We start from the raw sequence: 25,632 nt of genomic DNA on the forward strand, positions 1-25,632 counted from the left end.
TTGTAGAATGGCGGAGGTGATTGCACGGTCCGGACTAATAACTACATAGGAGTCTTTAGAAGCGTTCATATTTTAGACACATGGTCAACGGGAGTTGCTATTGAGCAACTAAACACAGTCGCTTTATTCATCCAGCGTGATCTGCGCTGGAATTCTCATGAAAAGGGCTAGAAAGGCCTCATCCACCACCTTCCTTTCTTTCAATGCATTGTGGCATACCTCGATAGTGTGGTAGTACGGGTCGGTCCATACCTCGATAGTGCGGTAGAAGGGGTCCAGCAGCAGCTTGGACAGCGCAGCGATCTGCGGCGTGCGGTCCCATCCGTCGGAGCAGTGCACCAGCACGGGGCGGTGGTCTCTGTCCACAGCGTTGACCACCAGCAGGGCAGCCTTCAGCAGCAGAGACATGTGCTGCAGCCACTTGGTGCTCTCCAGGGCAGACAGCCAGCTGCAGGCAGGGCACGCACGCACACACACACACACACACACACACACACACACACACACACACACACACACACACACACACACCGTGTTGTATTTAAGGCTAAGCCAGTTAAGTTTTGTTGTACTCATTCTCTAATTTAAGGCAGTCAAATGAACAATAAAAGGCACTCAAATCTGTGCAAAAATCGTATTGAATTTTTTTATAGCAAGCTTTCAGTCATAGAGGTTTATTTCCGGGCATCATAATCCGAGTCTGTGAACTGAAGGCACCAAAATCAGACCAAAACATTAGGGAACTTGTTCACCCGTGTACTTTGTCCTTCTTGAACTGCGTGTCAATATTTAACTAATTTTATATATCTAGGTCAAGATTGTGTAATGCATGTATCTATTACATATATACTGTATATGGAGATGACCTCGTGATGAAGGGGTTCCATTGTTTTCATGGTTAAGCATATGACGTTAACCAATTACAGGACATTGTGTGTAAATAAAATCCATGTAACTCGTAGAATTTTGGCACAGCGATCGACAACCTTTCATGAATGCCGACTTTCTCTCGGATTCGTTTGTAAGAACAAGGGGTGGCGGTGGGCTCAGGGGTAGAGTGGTCGGATGGTAACCGCAAGTTTGCCAGTTCGAACCCGGGCTCCCCCAGAGGTAGTGTCGAAGTGTCCTTGAGCAAGACACTGAAACCCTAATTGCTCCCGTGTGTGAGTGTGTGTGTGAATGGGTGAATGTAATGCACAATCTATGTAAAGCGCCTTGGATAAAAGGTCCTATATAAATGCACCATTTACCATTTAACAAACCGCATGCGACGTAAGGGCTGTTTATATAAAAGGAGGCCAGTGCATGTAGCACACACACTACATCCCACACACATTTATTGGATCACACAAACACACTGAATCACTGACACAAAGGGCCCGGTCTCTTCGCTAAGACACAATCTCATTATGAGATCAAGCATTAACCCATCTAGACCCGAGTCGCCTTATAGCGGCACTGAGTGTGCGACACAGAGTTCCGCGTGGCGCTACAAGCTTGTAGATCTGCTATTTTTTTAAGAATCGTGAAAATGAGTGCAAATCTTTTATTCCTTCACAGAAAACGTTTTTAAGTCATATCTTTGCTTCTGGGAGGTCCCTGGAACAACATATTTTCAGGTGGGCATCAGCAGCCAATTATATCTAATTTTTGGGGGTCCTTGACATGGAATAGTTTGAGAACCACTGATATAGAAAACTGTCATGATTTAGAAGACATTTGTAGAATCTGTTCTCAGGTCTTAATGGTTTAAGGAGCAGGATGTTTTAGCACGCTCCAAGTCACAAGAATTCTCCCTTTGACTTTATCTGCCAGCCACTGCTTGGAGAATGATGCTACAGTATTATCAATTTAGAGTGCTCTCAATAGTTTTTGATCCGAGGATGGTGCTCTCTGATTCAATTACACTTCACTGTGCAGTGGAATCCCATACAGTACAAATGGAAAGACATGACTTGTTGTAGTCCGAGAGCTTGCCAAGCCGCCTAAATCGGGAACAGATGTACAACAGAGGCCGAAACACATGCGGTCGCTAGTTACTAGAGCTACTGAAACCATGGGTTGGACACCTTTGGGATCATGCATCCAGGTTACCCAGGTTAGGACTCAAAGTTTGGCTCTTGGTTCTCAAAAGTGTAGCCCGGGGATCCTAGGTTTCCAAGGGGTCCCCTAGCTAAATGATTGATAGATGGGAACCAAATGGGCCCTAAGAGGTCTGCAGCTCTGAGAGTGTACGAATGGAACCAACTGGATACTTGCAGGTCCATTTGGTACCATTACACTCAAGACTTATGGGGGGGTCCGTTGCCTGGCGGCCGAGCTACACCAGGCTTTTGGTGTGCGAGTATATAGTATACACGCACAAATGCACGCACGCACACACACACACACACTTAAAGCCTGCGTATTAATGCGGGGCTCGCGTAGTAGCCGCGTATTACACGCACCTGCGCTTGGTGTAGCTCGGCCGCAATGCCGGAGGCTTTTTAAATTAAAACTTTGTGAGAACCACCGCCACGAGGGAGCTCTGGAAGATAAGACAAGCGCTACTGGAGGGTTAGAACCACTGCCACGAGGAGGAGCTCTAGAAGATAAGACAGGCGCCGCTGGAGGGTTAGGAAACTCACTTGGCCGGATCAGGCATCTGGGTGCAGAGGAAACGAAGGGACTGGAAACTCTTGCGGATGGAGTGGATGTTGGCCATGCCCATGAACACCACCTCGCAGTTGGGATAGTACTCTGGAGGACCAGGGAGGAACACAAGCATTGGTTGAAGCCGTTATCCTGATGGAATTTGCATTAATTTAGTGGTCAGGGATAGCGCCCGGTCCGTTGCTAAATGTGCTCCGCTGCTATAAATCGCTGGGCGCTCTGAGTTTATGGATTAAATAAACCCCGGGCGTTCGGGGTGTTAAGAAGCACCGACCTGGGCACTCGCAACCTCCGCCCTTGGCCCTGTTGGCCACGGCCGCAGCGTACGACCTGGCGTCCAGGATGAGCAGCTTGTGGGGCTGAATGGCCAGTGTCTCCACCTCAGAGCTGTTGGTCAAGGACGATTCTAGAAAACAGAAAACAGCAGCAGGGTGAAAACACTGAGCTGTTGGTCAAGGACGATTCTAGAAAACAGGAGCAGGGTGAGATGCATACATGACGCGTGCAGTATATTCTGTAATCTTTATTGTACCCAACAGCTGTTGTACATTCCGTTTCTAGATCAACATATCAGCTAACAATAAAGGAACACAAATGACAGCAGAGAGAGAGAGAGAGAGAGAGAGACAGAGAGACAGAGAGAGAGAGAGAGAGACAGGGGCTACAACTATGATTGATGATGGTTATTTGGAATGGAATTAAAGACATGGCAGCACTTGATACTTGGAGACCTTCCACATTCAACATCAAACATCACGTAAGGAAATGAGCAGTCTGTATATCCATTTGAGATTCCACATGACATAGGGAATGTTGTGATATCTGTGTGCGTATGTGCCTGTGGGTGTGGGTGTGTGTGTGTGTGTGTGTGTGTGTGTGTGTGTGTGTGTGTGTGTGTGTGTGTGTGTGCGCACGCGTGCATGTGCATGTGTGCGTGCATGTGTGCTCATTCTGACAACAGCTCTCTCCATCAGACAGGCCCTGACAGGTTACATTTCTTGAACGGTGTCTGCTGCAACTCTCTCTAAACAGATAGCAAGATGCGGGCTGAAAGTATGTGTCTGCTCTGTGTCAATGCACAGACATGTCTGCTGCGGGAAGTATTGTGTACATGTGACGGTAGGTGCATGTTGTGACACAACGGGTGAGTGGTGAGCTCTGTGTTATCGGCCTGTCAATGCCGCTGGTTTAGTATGAATTGTGTGTGCGCGTATGTGCGTGTGTAAACAAACAGTTTCAGGCATGTCAGTGCAATTTGGATTTTGCATGTATGTATGTTGGATGATGTGGATGACTTAAAAATTTTCCACCCTAAAACATGATCATCAGGTATTATTACAATATAAGGGGGAAGAATTTTCCAAAAAGTGTACAGTATTTGTTAAAATCATGCTTTTATGTGGACACGCCCACCAGTTCATTAAGTATGCCTGGATTACCTGGTGGGTGGTGATCCACCTGAACTGAAGCCGCACCCACAGCTGTAGTTGTATGATAAAGGGGGAGGGGTTAGGGGAGGGGCTGATAGTGTGGTGTCACTATATTACTGTTTACTTCATTGGCCCGTTTGACTGTCAAGGGTTCAGCCTCCAGGAAGAAACCCTAAATACAAAGTTATTACACCATTGCACATAAAAACAACTCCAGGGTTTCTAATGAAGTACTGTCACCTCATAGACACATGAAAAACTGGAAAAATAGATTGTAAAAAGATTGTGGCACTCCATCTTTAACTGCCCACATTATGCAGTGGCATTGCTTCAATGCATATTGTGCATGCTATAAGCGTGTTTGAGTCAGGGCGCATACGTTGGTCCGACATGCAACAGTCCGACAACATGTGTGGCCGGGTTAAGACACATGCATGTCCGATTAAGACTCCCCCGTGGTGCTTCCCGGCCGTGTGCGGTTGAGGTTACGTTAGGTTTTGGGGTTAGGGTGTCAGACTAATGCGCGTCGGACCAAAGACATGCCCCTGTGTGAGTCAGACACTCACCGAAATCTGTGTCGGGCAGGTCAGTGCCATTGCTGTAGGAGGTACCATTGGTGCCGTTGGTACCGTTGGTGCCATTGGTGCCGTTGGCCAGGTGTTTGCGGGAGCTGCCGTCCACGGCGCAGGCCTTGGCGATGGACTGGACCAGGTGCTCGTCGTCTGCGTTCCTCCAGCCCCACCAGCTCACCTCGGGCTGGCCACAACGGGCGATGACTGCTCCCGTGGTCTGGTGCCTGGAGGAGAGAGAGGGGGTGAGAGAGAGAGATAGAGGGAGAGAGAGAGAGGGAGAGGCCATGAGACAGTGAGTCAGCAACAACAGACTCAATGTCTGCAGGGGGGGGGTTACATCAGAGGTGACATGTAATTCCAGAATGAGAGTATAGCTTTGTGCTTATGTGGCATGATGCTATGGCAACACAACTTAGATGAGGGTATGATATGGCCTAAAGCATACATGGGAAAATGTTGCTAAATGTAGCCAAAACACTCTAGAGCCGATCAACAACAACGGGAGGTATGATTAAATCTAACGCGACTAGCGACTGGACAGCGGGGGGCTGTCTAACACAGGATCTTTTCTTAGAATTGGACGGGATGATTTAGATCGCGAGTTATTAAACGTTTTAAGATTTCCGTTCTCGTAAGCTAAACAGGGGGGGGGGGACATTTTCGATGACGTCCCACTGTTACGAAACATGGAGTATTGCACAACAGGCGCTCCTAGGCTGTGGAGCAATGTGATCGGTTGTGATATAAATAATCTTTGTCTTTTGGATAAAACTTCGTCCTGGGAGCTGGGTGTTACTAATTGAAAGGACAGTGAACTTCGTTCTGGGCAATTGGGGAGTTAATTATAGTGGCACACAACTTGTATAAGAGTTTTATCCACATTGAGGTATTCACTACATTCAGGAGGTGTAGTTCCAGACTCTATATAGCATTCAGAGGTTATTGTGGAATAGTTGTCTGGCTATACACAAGACTACCCAAAGCCAAGGTCGGTCAGAAGGGGAGAGAGAGAGAGAGACAAAACACACAGACAGACCTGTAAACCACGGCAGGGAATCTCTTCCAGGATCGGAAGGCAGCCACGTTCTCCAGCTCCTTGTCAGTGATCCACGCTGGCACCAGGAGCTGCTGAGGGTAGCTGGAACAGAGCCTGGCAGAGTGGAGGGTCAGACAGAGAGAGAGAGAGAGAGAGAGAGAGAGAGAGAGAGAGTGAGAGAGAGAGAGAGAGAGGGGCAGAGTGGAGGGGTCAGAGAGAGAGAGAGAGAAAGAAAGAGAGAGAGAGAGAGAGAGAGAGAGAGAGAGAGAAGGGAAGTGAATGACAACAAACTGGGAGAGTAGGAGAGAGCTTCGGCCTGCACAGGACACCTAATCCTGGGCCGGGCCCCTTATCTCCACACAGGGCTCAGCACCAGCAGAGCACAGTACACACACACACACACACACACACACACACACAGTCTGACCCTGTGCCATGCGCCAGCAAAAACACAGGGGCCCGGCAGAGATCACTCTCCTAGCCGGGGGAGTTATAGAGTGAGGTGGTGGTGGTGTTCGGGAGGTGCAGACGGGACAGTGGAGTGGAGCGCTGAATGAAGAACACCACAGGACGGGCCAATACCTGAACTTGCTGTTGATGTCCGAGATCCTCCACGCGTTTTGGGTGTCGAAGCCCATCCGCTCCACCTCGTTCTTGAACCAGGAGGTCACGTGTTCACCTGCGGCAGAGGAGGTGATGATAATGATGATGATGATGATGATGGATAAGACCAGAGCAGAGCAGTGGAAAAGCAAGGTTATCCGAGGACTTGCAAGAGGTCGCCAGGCGGGTGCAGGACGGAAAGGCAAACATACGGGTGGACCGAGATCGAGCAGTGTTGAATTCGTCGACTGATGCCATGACGAAAAAATTTCGTCGACTACCTTTTTTCACTGACAAACTAAATGGAGACTAGATGAAAACTACAATTTCGTCAACAAATAAAAAACTAGACTAAAATGTTAGGAAGGGACTAGTGGGACAAGAGATCCAGTATAAGTATGAGAAAAAGACAAGTCATTTTACACTTGGTTACATGCTGCAAATAGCCGATCTGCAAGCTCGCAACGTGACGTATAAGTATAAAATCATCATTACAGGCCCGCCAAAATACATTTTAGTCGACTAAATCAACTGTAGATTTAGTCAACAAAAATTGTATGATATATAGTGGACTAAAACTAGACTAAAAGGTCCTTGCAGAGTGCAGACCGGACACGTTTTTCGAAAAATCTGAAAAACACAGCAGTGTGCAGGGGGGACCTTTACACTAAAACATTCCAGGTGACTAAAATGTGATTAAAACTAAATGAAAACTATTCAAAAGACTCAAACTAAAATAAATTTCTCCTGTCAAAATCAACACTGGGGAGGGAGAGATACAGACTGACACAGAGAAAATCAGACCCGTCCGAAGTGAGTGGTACTGCACTGTACTGTCCGTGCGGGCATGCGCGTGTGCGTGTGTGTGTGTGTGTGTGTGTGTGTGTGTGTGTGTGTGTCGGCAGTGCACCTGGTCTACACAGCTCTCCGTGCTGCTCCTTCTCCCCAGCGTACTCCTCCATGCAGTAGGCGTGGAAAGCGAACGAGAAGAGGTCCTCCAGGCGAGAGGGAGGGCGCACCACGGCCGCCAGGCGCTTCAGCCACTCCTGGCACTGCTCGAAGGTGGGGAACTGACACCTGTGTGCAGCAATGGGACGGGACGGAGAGAGGAACCGTCACGTGAAAGCGTTTTGTTACCCTCGTGTTTTGCGAGGCCAAATTAATCATTTGGTAGTACGGCTGAACAGACTTGTCCATCGGCAATTTGAGTTCAAATATGCCAGATTCTTATTTGCAAATGTATGTAGGACAGCTTGCGATAGAATACGTATGTATGTATGTAAAATATTCAAGATATTTTGTGAAAACTGATCGGAAAAATGATCGGAATCGGGAAAAAAACGTGATCGGGACATCCCTAATGCATACTAAAACCTGATTAGCCCTATTATCATGCAGGCATTTGTTGCTTATTGAGATTACCAAGAGCAACGATGAATACCACCCAATTTTATTTATTTGTATCTCTCATACATACCCAAAACCTTATTAATTCACAAAGACAACAAACTATTTGGAACACTTTGATCTAGTGCCACGGTTCCCAAAGTTGGGTCCACGCAACCCATAGCCAGGGGGTCTGTGAAATAATTCAGATTTAGTTTTTGCCTAGTGTTATGGAATGTGTCATATTAGAGGGCTTTTGGAGAGAAATGAAACAGACTCAAGACTTGCATAAAAGTTGCGAAAATATGGTAGCACTTTGATTGAAAGGTTTTAATACAAAATAGTTCCAATGGCATCTAAATGTAAGGTTGTAAGTAAATGCTTATTGTTGTCACGAGGATGAGGGGGTAAAAATGTCCAAAAATGAATCCTCCTCGAGAACCGGAAACCTTCCAGAACCTCTGAAGTTCTGTGATTATGCCGGTCATAATATGATAACGCGTTGCATCGCAATCTGCGTCCATCATATTGTTCAGGTCTGCACGCCATCACAGACAGACAAGTGACGTTATTCTCTCTCTCACACACACACACACACACACACACACACACACACACACACGCGCGCGCACGCACACACACGCGCGAGCACACACACACACCCTTTCTCTCACTGATACCTGACAACTTTGCAGTCCTTGCAGGTGACATGGAGCTGGAACATGTCGCGACACTCTGCGCTCTCGATGAGCTGAAGAGGGACCTGGGAGTATAAGAGAAGGCACAGATCAACATAAAGTAGCAGATTTGAGTGTTAAGAACCCATATGAACCAGCAGGTTACTTATCAAGACCAGTTAATGGAGCCAGTAGGCTCTACTGGAGCAGAGACGTGGTTTCAGCGCCATTGCCGTAGATGTAGGTCAATAAGCATTTGTTGCTTATTGAGTAGAGTATATATGAATAGAGATGACATCCGAGTTCTCCTTCCATCCACTTGCATTAAGTTGCTCAAAAGCGCATGAGGCGATTTCACTCCTCCTTCCGGGTAGGAACAGAGTGCATTCTGGGATGGATTACAATATTGAGTTGCCCCAAACACATGAACGCGCTGCCGTTGAACGCGCATGAGCGTGCTGCCGTTGTGAATGTGCACAATGATAGTCAACGGACCAGCGCGTTCATGTGTTTGGGGCCAGGCTGCAATATCAAATCCGGCCACTATGTCCATTTCGCCTCAGTGTTTCCTCTGGGTGCCTTCTCTATTCATATATACTCTAAGGTAATTTAACTTCCGCGACTCCTCATCGCAGCCAGTATAGGCTCCAGTAGAGCCTACTTACGTGCTCCATTGCATGGTCTTGGTGAGTAACCTACTGGTGATTATGGGCTGATAGCATTTCGGAGCGGGTGCTTAAAAGTCACAATCTGATATGGAGACCCACGTTAGCGCTGCAGGACAACTTTCTTTCTCCTCACACGGATGAAACGTGGGGGACAGGTGTCACGGGGCCAATTGGTGGATACAGTATAGAGACAGAAATGCACTGGTTTTAACTTTTAAGCCTGTCCATGTGTCCTTATTATTCCAACGAATAGGTATACTTAAGTAAATCACGAGGCAATTTACCTGCTTGCTTGTAAGCTGCTAGATGTGGCTACATGCCAAAACTTTTTTACCATGTGCTTAACAACTCATTAACTGCCAGAGTTGCTCTAGGACAGTCTGCAGCCACTGCCAGCGTTTATTTTGCCAGACACATAAAATCGATGCACTGGCGCTTCCTCCCCAGTGAATCCATGTTATGCGTCTGTGTGTCTAGCGTTGTTGAGCATTCTTACCAATCTTTCAAGACCCATAGAAATATCTCAAGAGAAAGAAGAGTCTCTACTTTCATCAGGGAAACAAAGTGTGTTTCTGCCATGGTCCGTTCTTTAGTTCCGTTCTCGGCATTTGAATGAACAACTTCTTCACAAAAAATACCTTTTTTGTGAAACTCAATCGATCCGATAAATGTCCCGGCTTGGTTTAGATTTTTTTCCCGGTTGCCCTCTGATCCGGAAGCCTTAGATGAACTCACAGGTTTGGTAGAGCGGCCTCCGTAGTAAACCACTGAAAACACTGACGTCTTTAGAGCGTTGGATTTGAAATGACGTATTATAGACGGCAATTATAGTCTCCCTTCCCTTGCAGAGGAACAACTGAAAACAACTAGGCTGCAAAATGTATCAACGACCAGCCAAATAATGCATGCAGTTCATCCACTCCAGGCAGCATGAAACCCATAACCACAAACGCAGAGTTAGTAGTAGTGGTCTATTCTACACTTTATATGTACTTGAAAGATGCACTGCAAATCACCATCGTGCCAACTAAGAATCAGTGATGATCTTTTCCAACGTGACCTCAATAGCATAGTTTGCATCATGCTGCCAACAACTGGTAGGATGCAAACCAGTCATACAGGTTACTTCTTGTGAAGGCAAACTGGGCATTTCCATGGAAGGTTATGTAACGTAGCATCTCCCCGAACGCTCAATAAACATAAGACTATCTCCGTTCCTAAAAACAAACACTAAAACACAGGAACACCGGTGGAGCTGATCTGTGCCATCATGTTAATGATATTTTCTAAGCAAATTCTATCCAAAGTACAGACCGGCAATGTGCTTATGACTCGTGAGCATATTTTGAATACTGCAGGGAAATAGCAAGACTACTTTGTTTTACTAAGTCCCGCTAACTAACGCAAGCTAATAAAAGCGGTTCTTGACACACAGTCGAGTCCAAAGCCATGCAGGATCATGGACAGGCAATCATCAGCACGTTGAAACACAAAAGGGGAAGACATTACATAACAAACACTGGATTTAAGCTTACAAAACGTTATTGCAATGACTTGACCAACAAGGTCATCTCTTGAGCAACTTCCTTGTGAGCCTGTCAAGCTGCTATATACACACACACACACACACACACCGGTATATAATACACAATAACGTATACAGAGATAGCGCCTCGTGTTAAGAGATAGCACCTTGTTTTGTGTGGGTGGGTGCATGTTTTGCTTTCGTGTTTCAAGTCTTTTATCCACAGCTCATTTACCACAAACGGGTTGGGGAAGAGTGCACACCGCTACTGCCTCTACTCATCAGCAGGTTAACGAGACGGCCACAAATACACACACACACGCACGCTGTTAACCACCCCACGCTGTGCAAAGACGCTAGGTACTTACTGACACCTCACAACAACAATTTTGCTATGCGAAAAACAAACAAAAGACAGAACAAGGAACAATTACAACATTTTACTTTTTACCTTTATATTTACACAGATGTGAAATCCCATTTGAGATACAAGAGATCTTTAACTAGTAGGGAGCACGTCAATAAATGTGCTATGTTAAAACTGGTCATGCCGCATGACTGTGTGACTGGGCTTGCTGCTACTGCTGCTGCTGACTAAACACACACACACACATTCCTGACGTTCTTACATCCCGCGGAAGTTTTAATTCATAGTCTAATCTACATCCCTAATCTGGCTGCTGCCAAAATTCCTGGGCTGCTTGTTAAAAGGGCTTCGATGCTCGTCCTGCCCTATCCACATTCTCCAACACGCCCTCAATAGCTCACACACACACACACACACACACACACACACACACACACACACACACACACACACACACACACACACACACACACACACACACACACACACACACACACACACACACACACACACACACACACACACACACACACACACACACACACACACACACACACGGCTCGACAGTGCGACTAGGTACTCGCATTTGCGACAAAAAATATCACCGTGCGAGTTGTAAAATTAAATTTGTCGCACAGGTGCGACTACCTGATTTGACCATTCAATCGTGATAAAGAGAAGTCTCTGTCTACAGCAAGTGCACATTCTATAGTCGCGGTTCTATACCTAAATCTATATTTCTGAACGGCGGTGTCGTTCGCCAAAAAGAGCAGAGCTACAAGCTAACAACGTGTCGAGGCTCAATTAGGGATGCACCGATCCGGCTTTTTGGCATTCGATACCGATTCCGATACATGGGGGTCCAGTATCTGCCGATCCAGAGTACCGATCCGATACCCTATGTCTAATGTATAATGTAATGTATTTAATACATTATTATATATATTATATTATATATAAAAATATAATATATTATTAACACGTGGATTAATAATATTGGTCAACCACGGCGATTTCTGAGGGTTTAACATTCTAAGTACAAATAAAAGCTGTGCAGTATTATGCACTTTCATAGTTTTTATTGATTTAATACGCAGATTACGTCTTTGGCCACTAGGGGGTTTTATTATTATTATGCCTATAATTATTATTTTTGGTTTATAATCCATAGTTACTATGCATAATAATATTATGCCTATAATTATTATAATAATTATTATTTTAGGTTTATAATCCATAGTTACTATGTATATTATTATTATTATTATTATTATTATACATAGTAACTATGGATTATAAACCAGCTAGGCCTACACATAAAAGGAAAGTTGTAAAGCACAACCACAATTTAATTTATTTCTGACGATAGTCAACCACATCATTTTGGTTTCTATTCCTTTTATAACTCTAGTTAATGTTCTATTCAGATATTATTCAATGCATCATTGCCAGCATTAGCCCCATATGTTCCCTCTCCCTACGCACATTCTGTAGCTACTGTGGGCCAGCATACTCAAACTACTATTATTATTTTAATATTCGGAATCCCCGCACGCACGCACGCACGCACGCACACACACACACACACACACACACACACACCAACGATCCCTTTGCTGCAACGTTAGCTTGCTAGCCTAGCAATGTTGTGTAGGTAGGCTACTGTTGATAGCTTTAGCAGCTATCGCTAACATGAGGAACAGCAACAACAAGTAGGATGTAATTGATTGGAGGCTTTGGCAACTGTCCTCTTTGGCTCTCCGTGTTCATCGGATTCTTTATCTTACATAAAGAAATACGAGCGACCTGCTAAAAAAGTTAAGAACACAGCGGGGGGACAGAAGTGACAGACTAGTGTAGTGCACAGTGACTGAGCGCAGCCCGAGCCCCTCCTCTCCCTCGAGGATCAGGAGGGAGAGGGCTGAGGGAGCGAGGGGGCTGTTTGACTGTGTGTGCGCACTGGGAAGGAGCATGTCTCAAGTTCCAACGGGAGAACGGAGCGGCATCTGACTGGATCGGATAATGGATCGGCCCATTGCCACCGATTCCCGATCTAGAATTTTAGCCTGGATCGGCGCCGATCTCCGATACGAGTATCGGATCGGCGCATCCCTAGGCTCAATGCGGCGTTCATTTGGAGATCTGTCCCCTTTGCTCCCACCGCCCCGCCCCTCCCTGTGTTGCTGCTCAGTTCTCTTCCCCGTCAGCACTGAGCAGCGGAGCGAACGCAGCAGGGTAGCACAGAAGACAGAAGGAGTTGCTAGGACCCCGACACGTTGAATACTAAAGTTATTTAGAAAGTTTGTAATGTTAAAACATCACTTGATATAACTTTTAACCATGAAACAGCGTGCAGCTGCGCACGTAAAGAGTGCACGTGCACACGCACGTGGAGTAGACTGATTGATTGGTATACCAAAACAACCCTTGCTTAGCACCTCGCTAAAAGCGTGTGCGCAGCGCAATACGAATGACCGACCTGGCTGGATATATTATTAGTCAGTGGCTAGCTCAGGTCCATAACTCTAAATGCAACGCATTAGTCTAGAGCTATGGACCAGAGCTAGTCAGTGGCCTCACTGGCCTGCATAACGAGCAACGTAAAAAAGGCAAAGATCCCCCCACCACCTCCTTCCACCACGCCGAGGTGTAGCCTATATGTCCGATGTTCTGTCTGAACTGAAGCAGTCAGAGCCAAGGAGAATGTTACAATACTAATTCACCATTGAGTAGCCTCTGCACTGTCTAAATGTCACACTCACATGATGGAACAGCAAGATAAAAACGGATAGTCTGTCTGTCTGTCCATCCATTCATAAAATGAATTGACTATCTATCTATCTGCAATTCTGCATACCAAACTAATAGTCTATCAGTATAAAAACAAATTGATTATATAAAAGAAATATGATATCCAGATGAATATCAATATTGTGATCATTTCTGAAAATATATTGTGATATAATATTTTGTCATATTGCCTGCCCCTACCTCATATCACTTTATTAAAGACAAATCACACCTGTGTGAAGTGAGGGGCACTCTTATCATCATACATCATGGTTTAATTTACGTCATAATTATTGGAATTTTGACCTAATTTCTCCGTTCATTGTCAATGGAAAATATTGAGACGTGTGGGGACTAAAGCTGTATATAGGAGGGGCTAGCGCCCCTCAAAAACACATTATTTGATAACTTTTCATCGTGCTCCTAAAATAATTTGTGTGCTACTAGATTTTTCTATCTATCTCTCACCCTCTCTCTCTCTCCTCCCACACCCTCTGGCAGATTGCTGAGCACCCAAACAGCTGCCATGTGATGCAAACGCTTCACTGTGGCATCATGAAATGTGTGAGTCTCTCCGTTTGATGTGAATAAAGCCTAGATGATAGAACTAGGGCCTCATTCAGGTCCAATTAACCCTGGTGCTAACACATGGCCTGTGTGCCAAAAGTGAAAGTGACACAATCAAGATGGCTGTGCACGTCATGTGCAACTAGCAGGAAATAGAAAAGCACTTCATCAATGTGAAGAGGACTTTTGGGGCGATATTAACCCTTTTACTGCTGCCATTTATTGAGAAATTAGGACCTAATTCATGCCAGCATTTTTTTAATTTGAGCTCTTATTTTGAAAAGCCACATTTTGCCTCAACCGGAAGTGAGCTTATCCCTGCCAGCTTTACGTTGCCAAGACAACCTTTGTTTACATGATCGAAAAATGCCGGTACATTTTTGCACTCCACAACGTCGGCTCGTGCCGTCAAAGAAACGCTGTTTTGACCAAAAATGCCATCTGGGACAAGGAATAGGAGATACAGGCGATTGAAAGAAACGGATAGAATGGATTCTTATGGCGACGGTGAATTAATATGAACGATCCAGTGCAGTGCTAACAACAGTGCTAGCTAACCGGCTAACGTGAGTAGCATTATGGCTTGATCAATCATATGCACTAATAAAGGGCAATTGCCGAAGGGCTTCGGCAATGGCAGCAAGCGTTAATATCAAATTAATGCTTCAATTGCCGAAGGGCTTCGGCAATGGCAGGAAGACGGTTAAGGAAAACATGTGTCCTAACTGCGTGCCACAAGTTAAAGGTAACGCATGTTTTTGTAATGTGCTCTCTACACACAATTTGGCATATACTGCCAGGTGTTTTGTAATTCCCACACGAAGAGGGTTTCCATTCTCCAAGAATTGCTGCAAGGACTCTTAGAAATGAGAAGCATAACAACAACAAGTAATGCTTCATCCTGTAAATAATGAATTGCATTTTTTATAGCGCTTTTCCAAATGCCCAAAGCACTTTACAATGGTTCATTCATTCATACATTGGGAGGTGAAGCGGCGAACAGTCGACGCCAGCGTCCTCACTTCCCACATTCACACACCAATGGTGGCAAGCTCACACCGACCGACGCATTGGAGGCAATGTAGGGTTCAGTGCCCAAGGACACTTCGACATGTGGACAGGAGGAGACGGGATTCGAACATCAATAATGAGTTGAGTTGAAATACCTTTTCTCTCTGACAACTTACATTGACAATGGATTCTTTGAACTTGATGTGTAAGCGATAGCTGGACATAGCGATGATGGCGTCCTCTGCCCTTCCCACGTATTCTGTGAACTCTCCATGCAGCTCAGGAAAGGGCACCTAACACAGCAGACAGAGACATTTATATTTTTGGAATGAAACTTCATTTAGTTTTAGTCATATTTTCGTCACCTGGAATGTTTTAGTGTTAGTCTAGCTTTAGTCGACTAAATATCATAAGATTTTAGTCAACTAAATCTACAGTTGATTTTGTCGACTAAAATGTGTTAACTTAACACCCCGAACGCCCAGGGGTTATTTAATCCATTAAATCATAGCGCCCAGCGATTTATAGCAGCGGAGCACATTTAGCGACGGACCGGATGTTATCCCAGATGTAGCTGAAGTAGCTAGATGTAACCAAAACACTCTTTTTTTATTTATTTTAAGATATTTTTTTGCGGCTTACGCCTTTATTGATTTTTTTAAGGGATAGAAAGTAGGCTGACAGGAAACGGGAGAGAGATGGGGGGATGACATGCGGTAAAGGCCGTGTCGGGTCCGGGAGTCGAACCCGCGGCACACCGCGACTGGATCACCAGTCCGGTGCCCAGACCGTTACGCTACGGCCTGGGCCACCAAAACACTCTTGAGGCGATCGACAACAACGGGAGGTATGATTAATTATATCGTGACTAGCGACGGGACCACATGATCTTTTCTTAGAATTGGACGGAATGATTTAGATCAAGAGTTATTCACGTGTTAAGATTTTCCATCTCGTCGGCAAAATGTGTGGGAACATTTTCGATGACATCTCACCGGAAAATAACATTGAGTGTTGCGCAACAGTGTTGCGCTGCGACGTGTTGTGAGCTTGTAGATCGGCTATTTTCAGCATGTAACAAAGTGTAAAATGAGTGTTCCATAGTCCCTTGCAAACATTTTAGTCTAGTTTTTATTTGTTGACGAAATTGTCAATATATTTAGTCTTACTTTTAGTCATCATAGCTTAGTTTCCATTTAGTTTTCGTCAGTGAAAAAGGGTAGTCGACAAACATTTTCTGTCATAGTATTAGTCGACGAAATCAACACTGATACAGGGAAGGAATACAAAAAAGGGAAAAATAACATCAAACTGTAAATAGAGTAATCAATCTTACTTATTTATCATTAGGATTGATAGGACAAACTTTCAGATCCAAAATGTATTTTCTTTTTTTTACATTAGGCTGAAATTGAGACAGTGACTGATATGAAAGTGTATAGAGCTCAGACATGTCAGAGGGCTGTCTTCCTGAGACAACGTGTATATCTATTCTACGTCGGAGCATAGGCATGGTAACGCCCCGCCTGCCTCCGATTGGCCTACCGACACTGCCCGTCTTGCCTGTCCTCCGAGATGCAAGGGTACTCAGTGGTGGGAAATAATACACGTACAAGAGAATAACTTGTAACTTTAATGTTTTGTAGAAGAGGCAAACTAATATTGTTTGTGCCGTTTGCTTTGATTGAATAATTGACACTTATGTACTATGATTTGATTTGGCTGTGTTATAAATGTAAGTGTTAGTGTATAGTAAACTATATTATACTAAAAATATATAAAGATCACGGGAAAAGAGACCTTTTTACAGTACAATAATGTTTTTTAGTTTACACATGGATACAAATAAACAGGCCAAGAGCATAAACAATATTAGTTTTCCTTTTTCAAAAATAAAAGTTACTGTCGCACGTGCCAAGCTGTCATTCTCTTAGTATTATATCGTACTTGTATTATTTATATTATTACTTGTATTATTATTTACACCACAGAGTAACCTCGCGGCAGACTATCCAGCATGTATCTTCCACCTCGGAGGAAACTCTGGTAAGGCTGGCAGTGTCAGTAGGCCAATCAGAGGCTGGCGGGGCTAGTCTATGCTCGGACGTAGAAAAGATACACACGGAGTAGTCCAGGAAGTAAGTGAGCCTAGTGCATCAGAGACACTGGGCTCACTGCTAAAATCTAAAACCACATATTACACACTTAAAGACCCCCAGGGAAGTGTCTCTTTATCAACAGGTGGTCCGTGAAGTTATTGCATGTGGTCCCTGACCAATGCATTTTGTAATGTAGCAAAGTGAGGAGATTTTGTATTTTCTTCCACGGAACAGTGCACTAAATGACTACCGGTAAACCATTTGTTTTGTGCACTGTTCCGTGGAAGTGTGTCAATGCTGTCACTTACTGGGAAGTCTTAGGTGAAGACATGAGTTAGAATCTCAAGAAGGGTAAGTGTACCAGCTTGCCTGATTGAGTCATCATTATTAGGAAATGAGCCCATATAATCATTTCATCATGTGTCTGCTCCATCAGTACTGTATATCAGTTTAACCTGAGTTTAACCCATTTAGAGCCGAGGACGATTCTACAAATGCCTTCTAAATCCTGACAGTTTTCTGAAAAACCCTATGTTTCTATGTCAGTCATTCTCAAACTATTTCATGTCAATGTCAATTATTATGTAATTGGCTGCCGACCCCCATCTGAAAATATGTTGTTCCAGGGACCCCCCCAGAAGCAAAGATTTGAGTTAAAAACGTTTGCTCGGAAAGAATATATATTCAAAGATTTGCACTACATTTTCAGGATTTTTCTAAAATAGCAGACCTACAAGCTCGTAGGGCGGCGCTATGAGCTTGTAGATCTGCTATTTTTCAATATTTTTCAAAGTATAACATAATGTTTAAAACACCAAATGGGGTTCCCACTAGGGCTGGGTGCAATAACCGCAATACCACCATACCGCCGGTATGTAACGCATACCGCGGTATCGGGTTCATTACCGTGGTTAAAATAAAATAAAAATGTTTTTTTTTTTCTTTTTAATGAAATGAAAAGTGTATCATAATAAACAGTGACGCTCAGTCAGTCTAATCATGCCAGCAACACAACAACACCAGAGGGAGTTCAAAAAACCATGTTAAACCCAGATTCGGCACAAACAAGGATTGATTGATTGATTGATTGATTAAAATATTTATTAACAGTTTGCAGAATTACACTACATTTCAAGCACAACTACTAAATACAAAGACTGTTAACTGTGAGTGGACACTTGTTTACAAGAGGGTCCACCTAAATTAATTTCACTCCTATGCCACAAAACGCCCTACCAACTGTCATTAAGATGTAAATCCCTTGACTCCACCCACCCCTTTCCCCCCTCACTGTATACGTTTTCCCCCTTTTTACCTCCTTTATGATGATTTCCTGTTTTTGGCTTTATAGAAGTGCCGCCGGCGGTATGGGGGCCGGCAATAACCGCGGTAATAAAAATCCCATAGGGAAATGACAACACTGATTACATAGCTCCGTTTACTCAATGCTGTAGCCCCCTCCAACTGTATATACTTTCCCCATTTTCAACTGTCTTATGTATGTTTTCTCATGCCAATAAAGTAGAAAGAAGACAAAGACGAAGACTTGATTACACTCGTCAAATATTAGTCTTGTCTTGATGATCAACAATTTTATTATTACACTTTTGTTTTGGCATCCAATATTACCAACGTGATCATTGTTCAGCTCTAGTTGGCTTTCCAGTACAAACAATGGGCGGGGGGGGGATTAATGAATTAATCCTGAATCCAGCAGCTTACCTGCAGGTTTTCCTCTTCCAGGACGGGGGACTTCTTGGGGAAGATCTGATTGGCCTGGATACACTCCAGGCTCTGCTGCCCCTCCTCCTCCTGCAAAGACACAAATGACACAAACAAAAGTCACAACTTCAAGTCAAGACTCCGTTGACCATATTGAAATGGCGGATATTTTGTTTTTACTTTATATTTGGGGGTGGGAAACCCAGCAAGATGGCCACCCGGCATCATGTATAGTATGGGAAATGTTGGTTGCAGTATTCCAGCTTAGGCGTTTCGGGCATCTGGCTAGGAGGCCTCTCAATTGTCTCCCTAGGGAGGTCCTCCCTAGGGAGGTGCCTGTAACAGAGTGCAATCAACGTAGTCCTAAAACAAAACTGGGGATGTACCGATGAGACATTTTGGCCAATATCGATATTCGATATAATTAATGTAAGTATGTTCTGTATTAAAAAATTATAATGATAGTCCAAAAAAAGGCTTATAAACAACTGAATGCCTCTTTATTCCAAAACTAGGGATGCACCGTAATTGAAATGTTGGGCCCACCATAAACAGTTGTTGACTCTTTTGAAAGCTTCCCCAGAAAACACTGATACAATTTGCTAGCCTGGTTAATAAACCAGACTAATATCGCACGGACCGCGGGATATTAGTCTGGGGAGGCTCAGCTTGGATTTCATTTCCAGGGGGGGCGGGTTGAAACATTTTCTCTTTGACGCAATTGGTCAGAGCTACTGTCAGTCAAAGGTCTCAAGCATTGAAAGTCACTGCATACTGTGTCCCGATTGGCCGCCCCATTTCTCTGGTGTAGGAAATGGGCGTACAATTGAGCCTCTCCAGACCGTAATCCGCCGGCAGGCAATTTACTTTTGCCAATGGCTGATTCGGTCTGGTTTATTAACCAGGCTAACAATTTGCAGCCTTCAACATCACAAAAAGCCTTTTCAGGCTTTTCTATTTATGTTTCAACCTAATTATTATAAAATGAAATATCTGCTAAAACAGAAATATTATTTTGATATCGATTCGCTACCGATTTAGCATTTTAAGGCCAATACCAGCCGATACCGATGTGATGACCAATGAATTGCCCCTCCCTAAAACACACACACACACACACACACAAATATGTATCAGTGATGCTAATAGGGTGTATTTTGCATCCCAAAACGCAGATTATTGATAATGGACCCATCCGTGGACCTTTCTGGGGGTCCCATGGACGCACTACTGTACTGTAATTTGGTGCTATTTCATTTACTTTGTTTGCATATACTTTGCACTGTTTGTATAACTCGTCAGAAGATTTAGAATTGTGTTTATTTCTTTCAGATATATTTTATACATGAATATAACCATTTTATAACCATACTAAATTAAATGGATTTTTTTTATGCTGCAATTTATAAAAATGACAAAATATGACTCCTAACGTTGTTGAAGTAGTGTGTGTGTGTGTGTGTGTGTGTGTGTGTGTGTGTGTGTGTGGGTGTGGGTGTGTGTGTGTGTGTGTGTGTGTGTGTGTGTGCGTGCGTGCGTGCGCAGCGGATGTTGCAAACTGCTGCTCTGATTGGCATTAAACTTTGAATGGTTTATGTTTTGGACGATAATTCTTAAACTGCAGGTCACACAATCAAAAATTCCCTGGATTGGCCCAGGCCGTAGCGTAACGGTCTGGGCACCGGACTGGTGATCCAGTCGCGGTGTGCCGCGGGTTCGACTCCCGGACCCGACACGGCCTTTACCGCATGTCATCCCCCCATCTCTCTCCCGTTTCCTGTCAGCCTACTTTCTATCCCTTAAAAAATCAATAAAAAAAAAAAAATCTTAAAAAAAAAAAAAAGAAAAATTCCCTGGATTGATTGGATGATTGTTAGAAATGCCAAACAAATTCCAATCGCACATTGAGGGGCCTCAAATGTCACCATTTGTTGCACACACAGTAATTGCTCAGAAATGAAAGGGAGGGGCCCAATTCTTAAGAGAAGAAAAAAGAATGTACTATGACTATCATGAACACAATATCAAATCAAAGCCAAATTGGAAAAGTTGAGGGGCCTCTCTGTAGAGCCACCGTGACATCCAAAAGCACTTTCACTTCTGCCCATAGGGGTGTGGGCATAACCGCCATTAATAATATGAAACGTTATGTTTCCCCAGAGCTTCCTCCTCACCCACGACTTAACGTCCTGGCCATGCCACGTTGCCAACCCAGCTCGGTGGAGTTGGAATTACAGTTCTACAACATTGTATTTGCACTCCACCCAACTGTGAAATGTAAATTTACCAATAAGCACAACCATCATCATTTAGTCATCACAGGCATTCATCTTATGTTCCAAGGAAAATGTAACAACTCAGCTTCACACGAGGGTGTACTGTACTGTACTCATGTTGTAACTTGTAAGCAAAGATGGCATTGTGACGGCAAAAAGGTCTCTGGTTGTTTTTACCTCTACATTTTCATGTCAAGTTAAGGATTTTTTAATGATATGCTTATCATTCCCTCTCTGCTGTCTTGAGAATTTCCGTTGAGCAGTTACGTTGGAAATAACATAACACGTTGGTTTTCCATAGCGGTATAAAAATGTATAATAATAATAATAATAATCCATTTTACATCCCATCATAATCAGAGTGTGACTAAAGAGTTTATCCAAAGAGTCTGTGCAGTAGACTAGTGGCTGGCTGGACAGAGGGAGATTAGGGTGGTCCACTGAGAGAGATGGCAGATAATGGGTCAGGGGCACAGTGTGTCCTGCTGGCTCAGCATTACCCAGTGTGTTGTCGGACTGCGAGCCAAGCTGTCACACACACACACACACACACACACACACACACACACACACACACACACACACACATAGGCTGTGGTTGGACGGAGCATCAGAGCAGGGTGACGGGTGATGGGGCCAGCGAGAGGAAAAGGAACTGTCACACACACATGACCTGACTATCTGCCTTCAGCGCTGACTGACTTGACGTCCTTAAATAACATTATAGGGCAGCATGACATTGACAAAAAGAAAAATGACACTGTGTGTTGTGTGACTGCAGCAATGCAGGCATATTTTCTGTAGAAATCATGTGTTTTTCTACGAAATAAAAAGGCTACGGTCAGTTTGAATAAAAACATACAACTTATCGGGCACTTGATTAGGGCACAGAAGAACTGGAATTATTCTTTAGAATTCACAACCTTACTCATCCTAAAAATTAGTTTATATACAGGATTTGCAATTTGAAAATAACACTCAAGAAATGAATGATTGTTGCGATTTGCTTTCAGTATTATTATTTTTCCTGAATAAGAAAATGTCTCTGCGGAGAAACGTGAAGGCTGCTCTGCCGGGGCAGCAGCAGACAGAGTGGGACTTTGACACCGTGTCGTGGCCTGTCTGCTGAAACAATTGTCTGCCTCCTCCCGGCGAGCACAACTGATTAACAAAGTCAAAAATCAATGAACAGTTTCCGATTGTGCAGACTGCAACACACGACCCACAGGACAGTTATTCTATAGTTGGAGCTCTCAAAGTAGAGTTCATGGACCACTTCAAGCATTCCTCACTCGGTGGCGCGCTATGAGCTTGTAGATCTGCTATTTTTCAATAGCTAAAGCATGACATGATGCTAACACCAAAAGGGGTTCCCGCCCAAAATGGGTTAATATGAAGATGATGTTCTTTTGTGATCAGATATAGGTATAGGTAGAAATGGTACTGTGGTCAAATAGTGAGCAGAATAAAATCCACACTCTCACTCTTCTGAACCCTGAAAGACCGTCTGAGTTGAGCGTGCCCTTTTCCCCTGAAGTGAACCAATAGTGAGCAGAGCACCAATACATGAAGATACAAATAGAATATATATATTAGTATTTTTTCCTCCTGTAATGTGTTATCTGGTGTGAGAAACACTGTGTTCTAGTCTAGAGAGAAAGCATGAGAATAGATTTTACCATGGCCCCTGTCAGGAGTGTGGGTCTTCCAGGAAGAAGTGCCGGGCTTTCCTCTCCGGGCCCTCAGTCTGAGAGAGAGAGAGAGAGAGATAGGGAGAAATGTCATCTTTGTGGCATTGTCTGCTCTTCACTCCATGCTAAATTGCATAAAACGGTAAACATCTACTTCATTCCCCACTGCAGAGAGTTTGCTACATTTGTTACGTGAATGAGAACTTTGTATTTTCAAACCGATAGCATAGCTAAGTATACAGTATTTGTCTTTATTGCACTGAGCTACTATTTGCCTACTAACCACATATCTAGGTACAATATATAAACATAACCTGATAACACCATTGTGCCCAAAAAAGGCTAAGTATTGACAAAGGTTACTAGGCCACCGTTTAAGAGCCAAGCTATGACACAAATTGCAGTTTGCCTGTTGCACACCCAGTTGTGGAGAGTATCAATGTCAAAATGATTACTTTTGAATTTTGATATATGAAACCAATACTTATCTTGGACTGAAACAGCTGATTTTTATCCAACACGTATCTCAAACACAAACAGTTATGTTTTTGGATGTCACAAAACAGATAATTTGCCAAGTGTATTAGTGTAAGCCTATGAATAAATATTTACTCTGAAAATACTGTAGCTTAGTGATTGCCACGGGTTCAATCAGTACTAGAAAATGTGTTGTACAGCACATCATCATTTTTCGGCCGCACCAGACTTCCCGGTCCTTCATTGCCATCCCCAGTTCCTGCTTACTGATGCATGTGTCCCTAGCGATGACATCAGGGAACGACCTCTGGTCTGCTTTGAGGCATCGATTAATGCCTCAATTGCATATTTTAAAATGTAAAGTTTGTAACACAATAAATCATTGTCTTCGTGTAAGTACTCAATTGGGGAAGTTTCATGGTGATAAAAGTCTCATGGACTAAGAACCAAAAAGAACTGAACCAGTTGCCATTGGGAACCAACCGGTGGAAAAGTGGCCTCAGTGTAGCTGGCTAGCTGCTTCCTATGACATTATATTTGACTCCATCTGTACATGGGGAAATTATAGGAAGACCTCAAATGGTGAAAGGAGGGCTGACTGGAGTTTCAGGTCAGGCAACCTCGTGGCATATATATATATACTGTATTCATATAACTGTACTATATGTACACAAACGGCTCGTATTTCCTCAGAAGCGGCCATAACCGGCAGTCGTTAACTGGCTAGCATGGCAATAAATCCCACATAAAATGTCAAGGTAGAGGCAAGAATAGCCCCTTTAAGGCATATATGAATTCACCCTGCATCTAGCGAGCTATTATGAGGCATGTTAAGACTCTAGTCTTGAAGGGGCATATACTGTGTGCGTATGTGTGTGTGTGTGTGTGTGTGTGTGTGTGTGTGTGTCGGTATATCTGTGTACCTATATAGATAGATATCTACATAACCCACAAGGCATCATACAAACAGTGTGAGGCATGTGAGGACTCTAAACTTCTAGCCTTGAGGGCATATTACATGTGCATACTCTCAGTATCCCATAGTCTGAGGCATGTGAGGACATACATCTAGACCTGAAGGTGTAAGTGTGTGTGTGTGTGTGTGTGTGTGTGTGTGTGTGTGATCACACATGGACATTCAATTATCATGAGCATCAAAATGACAAATGGGCTGATCCTGAGAAAACCTTTCAAAGACGACAAAGCCGGTACTGACTGTTGTGTATGCGACTATGCGTAGCCTAATAAATATCTTTATGGGCACAGCATGCTGATCACGACAGGCGTTACCTGCTTACTCAGCTCTCATTGAAAATGAATTAGTAGGGGCCGTCTGTATAGTCCATGACCGTACTTGTCATTATTAATGCAAGCTACTTATTGAGAAACTGGTATTAAATCAAAATTGTGACACCCCATATATATATACAGTGTTTCCTGCAGGAAAAAGCTTTGGCATGGTGCTGGGCACGGGGGGACCTTCTGGCGCGCGGCCAAAGGGACACTGGGGAGACACTGGGGAGGCACTGGGGAGACACTGGGGAGGCACTAGGGGGACACTGGTGAGGCACTGGGGAGGCACTGGGGGGACACTGGGGAGGCACTGGGAAGGCACTGGGGAGACACTCAGGGGGCACTGGGGAGACACTGGGGAGACACTGGGGAGGCACTCAGGGGGACACTGGGTAGGCGCTATATATATATATAATATATGGGGTGTCACTATACTGTAGTGTATATATATATATATATACACTACAGTATATTTATTTTCTTTTTTCATTTCTTTCAGCAAGTGCATCATACTGTGGCATCATGTGAGAGGGCAGGAAAGTGTTTGTGTCACACAAACAACACAACAGAAACCAGAAGGACCGCACACAAAAAGAGTCATGTGATCCATATTCTGGTTCTGCCGGGTTTACAAGAACTCACCACAGACAACGAGCAACAGACGATGACTTATCCCTGAAGATCCCGTTTTGAACGTCTCAGGAGGACATGGAAATCTGTGGGGAAACCAAGGCAAATAGATGAGAACGACTAGACATGAACAAATGCTTTAATTTAAAACACATTTTAT

The 25,632-nt window shown here is 44.0% G+C and overlaps 1 protein-coding gene across 4 annotated transcripts in view; it reads right to left on the minus strand.

The window, feature by feature from the left end:
- Positions 1–25,632, minus strand: part of mtmr3 (myotubularin related protein 3) — a 401,420-nt gene that overhangs the window by 371,492 nt on the left and 4,296 nt on the right. For 2 of the 4 annotated variants that reach the window (XM_083784545.1, XM_083784543.1), the window contains exons 2-13: positions 25,485–25,558; positions 23,061–23,128; positions 19,106–19,195; positions 15,461–15,577; positions 8,360–8,442; positions 7,204–7,370; positions 6,273–6,369; positions 5,691–5,804; positions 4,649–4,878; positions 2,927–3,058; positions 2,628–2,739; positions 253–448 (exon numbers count right to left, since the gene is read on the minus strand). In XM_083784545.1, the coding sequence (XP_083640671.1) occupies positions 253–448; positions 2,628–2,739; positions 2,927–3,058; positions 4,649–4,878; positions 5,691–5,804; positions 6,273–6,369; positions 7,204–7,370; positions 8,360–8,442; positions 15,461–15,577; positions 19,106–19,195; positions 23,061–23,063 (1,341 nt within the window). In that variant the 5' untranslated portion in view covers positions 23,064–23,128; positions 25,485–25,558. Of the gene's footprint in view, positions 1–252; positions 449–2,627; positions 2,740–2,926; positions 3,059–4,648; positions 4,879–5,690; positions 5,805–6,272; positions 6,370–7,203; positions 7,371–8,359; positions 8,443–9,520; positions 9,724–10,917; positions 10,942–15,460; positions 15,578–19,105; positions 19,196–23,060; positions 23,129–25,484; positions 25,559–25,632 lie in introns of those variants that run through there. The other 2 variants (XM_083784542.1, XM_083784544.1) reach the window with 2 other exon arrangements.

Source organism: Protomyctophum parallelum (genome assembly GCF_964188405.1).
Source record: "Protomyctophum parallelum genome assembly, chromosome: 15".
NCBI classification, from domain to species: domain Eukaryota; kingdom Metazoa; phylum Chordata; class Actinopteri; order Myctophiformes; family Myctophidae; genus Protomyctophum; species Protomyctophum parallelum.